The 10,000-nt window shown below is 41.0% G+C and overlaps 3 protein-coding genes and 1 long non-coding RNA gene across 4 annotated transcripts in view; 2 read left to right on the plus strand and 2 right to left on the minus strand.

The window, feature by feature from the left end:
• LOC134009572 (mucin-2-like) overlaps window positions 1-10,000 on the plus strand; it is a 202,174-nt gene that overhangs the window by 36,748 nt on the left and 155,426 nt on the right. The gene's annotated exons all lie outside the window — the stretch shown is intronic.
• On the minus strand, window positions 160-1,425 carry LOC134010008 (uncharacterized). Its single transcript, XR_009928294.1, has 4 exons — window positions 1,126-1,425; window positions 852-929; window positions 425-490; window positions 160-281 (listed from the first exon to the last, which is right to left on the minus strand). It is a non-coding gene; the product is annotated as an uncharacterized LOC134010008 (long non-coding RNA).
• On the plus strand, window positions 3,764-7,558 carry LOC134009985 (uncharacterized). The gene is made up of 5 exons (XM_062449795.1): window positions 3,764-4,090; window positions 4,572-4,644; window positions 5,071-5,307; window positions 5,793-5,856; window positions 6,220-7,558. Exons 3-5 carry the CDS (start codon window positions 5,080-5,082, stop codon window positions 6,960-6,962), a joined length of 1,035 nt encoding a protein of 344 aa, XP_062305779.1. The 5' UTR covers window positions 3,764-4,090; window positions 4,572-4,644; window positions 5,071-5,079; the 3' UTR covers window positions 6,963-7,558.
• ndrg2 (NDRG family member 2) overlaps window positions 7,815-10,000 on the minus strand; it is an 18,654-nt gene continuing 16,468 nt past the window's right edge. The window contains 1 exon segment of the mRNA XM_062449140.1: window positions 7,815-10,000. This exon segment is cut by the window's right edge and continues 1,760 nt beyond it. The gene's annotated coding sequence lies outside the window, so the exon portion shown is untranslated.

Genomic DNA, 10,000 nt, shown 5'->3' on the forward strand with positions numbered 1-10,000 from the left:
AGGAAGGGAGACATAGAGGGAAGGGGACAGACAGATACCGTTGATAGGTGAGGAAGAGAAACCAACAAAAAGAGATTTTAGGACAATGCAATGGATTGGTGAGATACAGAATATTTCCTTGTATCCGTTGTTAAATCCGAGTGTTTGACACTGAAGATTGTGTATCCGACAGCAGATGGTACCTCTGAACCAGAGTGGAACGGATTCCATGGAGTCTTGTCCATCTCTTCACTCTGAGAGTCATTCACAGACGATTCACTGGATGTGGACTGGATAAGATTCTGAGAGAGACAAAAGGGGGGGAGGCAGACAGAGAGAAAGGGTCAGGATCGACTCCAGAACAAATCGGATGGGCGGGCATTTGGTTTCCACAAGGGCGCATTTTGTATATACTATAGCCCGAGGAGGGAGGGAGGGATTTAACCTTGTACTGTTTCTGGAAGGGACTTTGGGAGACTCTCCTCAGCATCCCTCGTAGTTTTACAAGACTCTGAAAAGTCACCATTATCAAACGATCTTTGTAAGCATGACACAGGGTTTCAAGCGACCACAGTTACTAACAACATGGGTAGGATGTTGGTCTGGTTTGTTCTGGGTGTTGCGAAACAAGTTAGATGCCGCATCATCTGCATTGAAAATGTCAACAGGTAAATAAACTGACTGTTGCAGCTCGTCAAAAAAAAACTTTAGAGCTTCAAACTCTTCATCACTTAACATTATTTGGTGAAAGCCTAGGGTACATAAAGCTTTGAAAGCTTAGCTCTCTTTGTAAACGTCAAATTAAATCATTAGAGGTATGGAGTAGACTTGGGGACATGAAAGGAACAGTTTAATAAGTATATTAAACTCACCGGTCGTCTGTCACCAGTGAACCCTGACTCTTCAGAGGGCTCAGTCTGCGACGCATCCCGCTCCACCTCCACCTCCTCCTGCGCCATAACACCCCAATGTCAATTCGAAGACAAAACCGCAGGTCAGTTTTCAATACTAACACTAAATATTCGTCACAAGAATTAGACACAATTGTTGCGCTACTGTCGGTTAACTTAGTGCGCTCCACCTGTGCACGTGTCCACGCGGTTAACGCAGGGATAAAACATGTTGAAATATAAACTCAAAGCTTACCATTGTCTTCTTTCACGTTATAATTGACGATAATCGATTCACGAAGCTGTTATGATCAAAAACCTCAATCCCGAATTCTGCACAAACACAACATTGCCTTGCGTGAATCACGCAGGTGTAGATGGTTGATTGGCGGCTCGGCAGCTCGTTGTATGAGTCTAGTTATTTTCGATTGCTTCATCCATCTTTTCACAAAATGTGATCCAACGAGTTGCCCGGGGTGGCTAGTCTACTCCTAAATGACTATTGGCTGTTCTCTTAGCCTACTAGACAGAAGGGGAGGAATTACAAAGATTAATTTTAAAGTTTCAAGCTAAACTGCACAGAAGTTTCCAGTTAGTTTGAAACTTTAAAATGGCTTGTACTATTTAAAAACAACCCGCAGGTTGTCTTCAACTATAGTTACAGTTCGTAACTTTTAAAATGGGTTAAAAACCCACTAAAAGCTAAACATTTTGAGACATAGGCTACTGTGTGTATTGTCAGGCCCTTTACACAGTAATCCTCAAAAATCTGAGGATTTTGCCTTAATTTAAGAAGCATCAGTAAAGATAAGGATGAGGCTACAGAAAGCAGGTGTGTGACAGTTGGATCCATGCTGCTGCCTCCCCGTGGCAGTTGTGAGGCACTGCAGAACCCTCCTGAACAGAAATGGTATAAAGCTGAAAAAATGCATTTGTATTTTTTTTATAAAGTCGTCTTATATTGTCATTTGTCACTTACGCTACCAGCCCCATATTCGCAACATGTTGGGCCACGCCCCCATCAACAGCACAAGACGCAAACCAACATACCTGCAATGGAGACTAGCAGCTAACCACTGGATACCGTTAGAAAACTGCTTCGCTGAGTGATGCAGTGTGTGAGTTTTAAAATAGTCGTTTTTGACAATCAAGTGCCACCCCAAATAAAAGACTGGCCAGAGCTGCCCCCCCAAAAAAATAATGTCCTGGCTATGCCCCTGGCTGCCAGCAAGCTGTCAATGAGCTCAGAGAACTGAGGAGGGCATTTGATATGTAGATGTTTGTTGTTATGGATGATCCAAGGTCACATGTCAAACTGAGGAGTGACGTGTTGTACAGTTTTGCTTTCTTGTAAACAGAAAATGAAATGAAACCCAATGAAACTTTTTATGCATTGTTATTATTGTTAGTATAACTGTTTGTATTCTATGTTTTGTACTTTTTGAAGGGACATAATGTTACATGTAATTTAGGAATGTACACTTACATGTTCATTAATCACTTAAAGCTCATCCATCTTATGTGTCCAAGGCACGCACAACCCAGGTTCACTCTTCTCTTCAGTTTGCTGCAGCCAGTGACTTGACTGAGCTGCAAACAACTTTTTCTATCAAATCCTTCATTCAGAGACACAATAACAGTCGCTCTAGCCAATACCTGCTTTTGTTTTAAATAACACCATGTGGTGCTGTAATTGGATGATGGGTGTAACCTTATTGTGATGTGCTGAAATGTCTGTTTGTTGTGTCATTCTGCTGTTTGTGATGTTCAGGTGTTAGAACATTTGACTGCATATTTAGAGGTTGGCAAAATACATACATTACATAGGACATTACATGTACATTAAATTGTAAATCACTGTGGATAAAACTGTCTGCTGAAATAACTGAATTAATACAATCGCTAGAATATTCACATTCTCAGAAGCAGAATATATCATGCTTGTTGATTTGTGTTTATAATGATTATCCAAATGAAAAGAATATGCTCAAAACTATATAATCATACCCGATGAATAAAGGGAGAGGGTATAGCTCAGTGGTTAGAGCAACTTGACTGCAGATCAATTTCAGTCAAGACACTCACGTATTAGATTTGAGCATTTATTGATAACCATAGACATGGAAATAGGTTTAACTTTGGTGGAGTGGATGTATCTAGGTGAAGCACTCCCTGCCTCTAGCATTAGCAAGCAACATACATAGAATATGAGACAGGGAGCAAATAGAGTAATAATCCCCCCTGGTGGATAGTACATACAGACAACACGGGGAAATGGGGATGGTGGAGGGTGGCAGCAGCACAACAACACAAAAACCGGGAGTGGGGGCCCTCTGGTGGCCATGGGGGCTCTTAGCACTTGGGCCGGCTCTGGGTGTGCGTATCCGTGCGGCCTGACGTGGGCCAATGGGATGAAGCAGGCTAACAGGTGTAGTTAATGAGTGTAATGAAGCGCGCTGCCTGAATGTCATGCCTGAACTAGGCTTCGCTCATATGCAGCAGGTTCCCATCCCCCAGTGCTTTACATCGCTTTTGATGATAGCGTCTACTACATGAATACATTATCATCATAAACATGATCTAGAAAACTGAAAAGTAGTGTATTATTTATGCTATGGATAAAAATTATTTTTGAACTGGTGATTCAATTGGAATCTACCAGACATTTGTACTTTCACATATAGCCTAGGCCTGTAGGCTACTACAGTATGATACTGAAATGTATAAACTCAGTTTACATAGATGGCGTAATTCTCCGCCTGTATATAGGCCTATGCTTGATTGAATTTCATATTGATCGTTTTTTTTGTTTGTTTAAATAGCCTACAACTAAAACGGAAAAAATGTGTATTTTGTACTTTAGCTAGTCTATGTCCGATGTCGTCGCTTTGCTTTCAGTTTCGTTTCGAGTTTCCTCACCGTCTTTTGTCTCACTCAATCTCACAGAAGCCTCCTGATTAGTCCACTCCTCAACACCCCCGGCGTGCCGTTTGTGTTGTCCACGACCTTGTGTTTTTGAGTTCCGAGAGAGAGTGCTGTACCTTTGTTAGTGTCTTCGAAAGTGTGTTCGTACGTTTATAATTTACCCTTTGTTCCTTTTAGCCCCTACACTCGGTGTAGAGCTTTCCGTTTTATCCACGGCAAGGAACAAGACGATAAGCAAAACTACTCATGGGTGGGTCTATTCTCCGATCAGGATCAGTCCTGTTGAATAACACAAGGTAAGGCGGGTATCACCCATTGTACTTTTAAATAGTGATATGTCGTTCGTGAACGATTCGTGGAGTAACGACTAGTCTCAGAGAGTGATTCGTTCATTTTCTCGTGGCCTCGCATCGGAACTGTTGCGGTTCAGTAGAGGAAACAGAAATTATTCGTTTATCTCCCAACTGTGTGTTCGGGTACGAGTCTTTGGATAATTTCTCACGTGACCTATGTTCGGGTACGAGTTTTTGGATCATTTTTTCACCAGGAAGAAATCTTAGTGCATCTAATCCAGCCGAGATAGATTTGAGTAGTAGGGAATTGCACATTTGTGTGGTAGATATTATTACAAAAAGAAAACTCCCGCATTAAAAACAATACTTCAGTTGGCTATTATTGCATCAGACAGTTTGTATGATTTGAAATGGTCATGTATTATCACACTAGAATGTCATTATCACGGCAAACAATCCTTTTTGTTTCGTCTTCTGTTTTCAGCAACTTGTAGTCCCAGGACCATCTGCATGAGGAGCAAACCCTATCCTCTGCCTCTTCCAAAGTGTCAGTCCAGGTACCTCTACTCATTCCTCCCACTCGTAACAAGATGCTCACTATACATTTTGGACCCATGATTTACTAAGAGAAACTAATCAAGTGTATATTTGACTGGAGGTGTATATATATATACACCTCAATCCTTATGTCTGGCTCAAGCCTTTCCTCCAGTTCCAGCCTAGTCAGCACAGCCAGATGAAGAAATATAAATATTTTCAGGAGACATCTTACATTTACATTTAGTAGATGCTTTTATCCAGAGCGACTTACAGTAAGTACAGGGACATTCTCCCCGAGGCAAGTAGGGTGAAGTGCCTTGCCCAAGGACACAACGTCATTTGACACGGCCGGGAATCGAATCGGCAACCTTCTGACTAATAGCCTGACTCCCTAACCACTCAGCCATCTGACCCCCCCATCTTGTGTTGTTGTGGTTGTTAAGTCAGCGGCCATGTCCTCCTCTACCCTGCAAGTCTCGAAGGAGCAGTTCCAGTGCTCCATCTGTCTGGAGGTCTTCACCGACCCTGTGTCCACCTCCTGCGGTCACAACTTCTGCCAGGCCTGCATCAATGGCTACTGGAACGTCAACACTGTTTACCAGTGTCCATTATGCATGGAGACCTTCATCAAGAGACCTGAGCTCCGAGTCAACACGGCATTCAGAGACATGGTTGACAGGGTACGGTTGCACATTTTGTGCATTTTCCTTAACCGATAGTTGAACACGTTAACAATAAATAATCGATAAATCATTGAGGACTAAAATTCATCACTAGAGTAACTATATGCTACCAGAGTATTGCAAGACTGGCATGATTAGGTTGTATCTCTCATTACACTAAAAGGTTAAGTTCGGAAGGAAATGCCAGTAGGCCTACTGTCAATATGTTCAACGTTGGCCAATAACAGACAGTGATTATATAGTCTAATGAGAAAAATGGATACAGAAAATGCAGTAACCTACAATGTTTAATAACTTCTGAAGAATTGTGTCTTTAGTAAAAATTAAAAAAAACAATACATTTGGCGTCATAGTGGTAACTGATGTTCTGTATAATTTAAATTAATCTTAAATTTGTCACAACCTTTTCTCCACGTTTTCAGTTGTGGAACATTAGTTGAACCACATGTCTCACCTGTTTCCATGTCTGTGTCCTCTGTCAGTTTACTGTTCATGAGGTGTGTTGTGAAGACATCCAACTGTCTCTGGGAGACATGGCAGTTGACCGTGAGTATTATGGTTCAGTTCTTTATTGTCCCACCAGGGAAACTTGGGTTAGCAGCAGAGCACAGATAAGATTACACTTGACTCTTTATTTGACCTTCGCCCTTTTCCAGAATGCATCTTATCAGAGTATAGATACAAACACTACGATTATTTCCAGTTATCAACAAGTTTCAAGCTCATTCAATATGTATTTTCCCAGCATTAAAGTAAATCTTTTTTTATTTGATTAAAGAATTATTCAATGTATTAATGTTTAACTGTTTTTTTCCTTCAACATTAAGTTATTAACCAGTTATTAACCTTTCCAACCTAATAAATAACAGATAAGATCATTGTCACGCTGACTCCACCTTCTCTCTTCAGTCTCAACAGATGGATTTCAAAAAAGCATTGAACAATTCAAAAACCTAGTCGATGAGAGGATCAACAAACTAAACACGATTGCAAATCAGCTTCTGAAAACAGCAGAGGACTTTCAAGATGTCCACTGCAGTAACACAGCTGGCAGTCAGCGTGGCAGAGTTACAGGGAAAGTAGGAGGGATCACAGCTTTAACAGGGTTAGCCTTGGCCTTTTCTCCTGTTTCTTTCGGCGGATCTCTGATTGTGGCTGGAGTGGGGTTAGTAGTAACTGGTGGAGTCGTTGGTGCCATCTTTCATAAGAAAAGTACCAAACACAGGTCGGAGGTCAAAGAAAGCATTGAGAAACTTGTGGCTACATTTCAAACCTTGATTGAACCAATTCAGAAGAAAGTTAAAGTGATCAAACAAGGTCTTGTTGAATTAAACAGGTTAAAAAAGTTTTTAACCAAGATCGACAAACTCAAACTCTTAAGAGCTGGTACAAGTGGAACACTATGGCTGGTCAATAGTGTCGACAATAAGGGCATTCTCGCGAACGTAGACAGCTTATCAAAAAAGTCTTCCAGTTCAATTCACAATATTTGTTCAGCGTTACGACGTCGAGCTAACAGTAGTGTTAGCTTGATCCTTCAAACTAACACTGAAATAAAAATGTTCATGAAGTCCATTAAAGTCACAGCCAGTAGTTACAAGAAAGCTGTCAGTGAGCTTAGAGAACTGAGGACGGCATTTGATCAAATGTAGACGTTAATTGTTATGGATGATCCGAGATCACATGCCAAAATGAGGAGGGATGAAGTGATATGTGACACGGGTAGTAGTATCACAAGTATGTGTAAGATTAATTTGATACCTTTTTGATATGAAAGAAAACAAGTAAAAATATCTCTGAAATGCAGATGAAGTAAAATATTAAAGATTATAACTAAAGGGTTCTTCAGAGAGTTCTATGTTGTACAGTTTTGCTTTATTATAAATAGGGACTTGCAGTACCCAAATGCTGAAATGCTTGAAACCATGCATGCATATACCGCTATCTACACCCTGAAATGTATACGCATGTGACATTTGTGTGTGATTTTTATCATCTTTTTTTAAACATATTATTGTACTACTGTGATTAGTTTTTTTTATATTCTGTATCATTTGTAAGGAAGTAATTGTACATGGATGTACACTTGATACGTTTTCACTTAACAAAGCACATTTATCTCAACGTGCCCAAGACCACGTTCCTGGGTCACTCATCTCATTTCAGACATTTGTTTTATCTCAGATTTCTATGTATTTGGAGAATGTTGTTTTCATAAAGACCACCTAAATATGTCATGTTCATGTTGCCACTCACCATTTAAACTCGCCATCTCTCCTTCCAATTCTTCACATGAAATAGAAGAATGTCACTTACGTTTAGTCATTTAGCAGACGCTCTTATCCAGAGCGTACTTCAAGACGGATACATCTTCTGGGTAACTTTTCACAGAGAAGTAGAGCATTAGACACCACACAGCTTCTTGACTTACTTGCATCTTACTCCAGGATTTAAGCTCTGCAACATGTTCGAGGCAAAAACTTACACAAAATAACACATTTTCTTCTCAACATTTTATTAATACTTACATTTTTTTTTTTAGGTTGTTCATTTCTTACACAGAGAAATTAGCCACACATGTAAATGTCATTGTATTCTGTTATATTTAACATTTTAGGGTTAATCAAGTTATTATTTTTCCTTTTCAGAGCTAAAAGCTAAAAAAGTTACACAATAACTGTCACACGGTTGTCTAAGGTTTAAGAGCACACTGGGACAGTAGACTAACACTTCACAGAGACAAAAAAAACTAGGGTGATAAAAAGAAAAGAGAAGAAATATGACTGAAGTAAAAATAAGTCAAAGAAATTTAACGGACAAGCACGTACATTCACACATCTCTGCCCTTTTTTCAAACGCAAAGCACCACCCCCTTTTCCCTTATTTGGTAAGCTGTTAGGCTCCACCCATTCCCCTTATTTGGTAGACGCCTGCCCGATTCTGATTGGCTGATTCTCAATGCAAACTCAGAAGGAGGCTAACCATCTCGTTCACACGTTCTTCATCACCTGCCTTCGTCATCATCTTCATCAGCTAACCTACTTTCATCCTCCTCTTTCTCATCATCATCTTCCTTCTCGTACCAAACTTGTGCTTGTAAAAGGAGGTTCAGGGACAGGAGTGTCATCGCTGGGAAAGAAAGCTTCACCACTAATAAGCTTGAGAACTACTTTTAACCCTTGTGCTGCCTTCGGGTCACATGACCCAAAGGTTCATAACGAACCATCGTTGTGTTTACCCAATTTTACCCAATACAAAAACAAATAAAAATAATTTTCTTTTAACCTTCGCAATGTGGAGGGTCTGAGACAGCCCTACGGTTAAAAGAAAATGCTTCACTTAGTTTTTGTATGCGGTAAAGTTGTCGCAATACGACGGTGGGTCACAATGACTGATGGGTCGGAATGACCCGAAGATAACACAAGGGTTAAAAAGCACAATTTCTTATGGACGATAGTGCACCACTACGCACACACACTGTTCTCACAAACACACACACGGTTGTCACATGCACACAGCTCTCTCAGGGGTGTTCTAGCTGGCTTCTTGGGAACGTGGTCAGTTCTACGGGATTTCAACAAGGCAGTGGGAAGCTTGGTATGTGCTTGAATCTGACGGTGTTCATTAGACTTGTATTTCATATTAGAAAGCCTCGTTTTCATACTATGAATCAGTTTCACTTGTGAAAGGAGAGATGACCCGGACAGTCTCGATTGGCAGTCAGTAACTATGTGCTACTAAGTGTGCTGAGTCTTAAGAAGCACACTAGAAAAGGAAGTGGGTCGCCAGGATGCATGTTTTGGCTTGTGGTGGAGAGTCGTCTAGGCCTCTGGATGTGCAGCGGCTGCTTCCTGTTTGGCAGTGGACGGGCTGGTTCATTGTCAGGTCGGATAAAAGACACAAAGGTCAAAGGTCACTGCTGTGGGGGGCGACGTGACTGAGAGGTCACTTCAGGTTCAAGGGACAACACTGACATTTTGTGTCATTTGTGCTTGTAAGGCTATGAGAGCTATCAATCATATATGCACACACACACACGCACAAGTGTATTGACTAAAGCAAAGAAGCCACACACTAACCTTTGTTACAGCATACCCTCACTAATCGATGGCTGTGTGTCCAACAGGATGATACGCTATTGGCGGTTCAAGCTGTCAATCACTTTCAGTTAGGTACACAAAGCTTGTGGTACACATCTACGTAAAGACCACCACAGTAAGCTTGGTGTTAAGCTTGCTCCTTTTCAGCTAGATAAAGACTAAGACATGTGCCAGTGGATACACATAGTCTGCCTCCCCCTATGGGTTGAATTGTGTATCGCAAACATTATCCACCGTAGCAAACTAATGTTCTTTGAACGCTTGCTAGCATGTAATTCGTGTACATCTGTGGAGAGACTTTGGGATGGCCTGCAGTATCGGAAGCACTTGTGTTTCTTATGACTAGTGGGAGATAGTAACGCCACTCTTATTATCTTCGCTTCGGACCTTTAACCATCAGCTTCAACACACACACACACACAAATGCAAATTGTCAATGTACAAAAAAAATAAGTCCAGTCTATATTCACATAATCAGAAATCAGGCATGCATAATACACAGTCAAAAAACCCCAACCCCATTCCCCGCCAAGCCCTGGCCACACCCACTACCTTACCATACCCTACACTGGCCACACCCACTACCTTAC

The sequence above is a fragment of the Osmerus eperlanus genome, chromosome 23, assembly GCF_963692335.1.
Source record: "Osmerus eperlanus chromosome 23, fOsmEpe2.1, whole genome shotgun sequence".
In the NCBI taxonomy this organism is placed as follows: Eukaryota; Metazoa; Chordata; class Actinopteri; order Osmeriformes; family Osmeridae; genus Osmerus; species Osmerus eperlanus.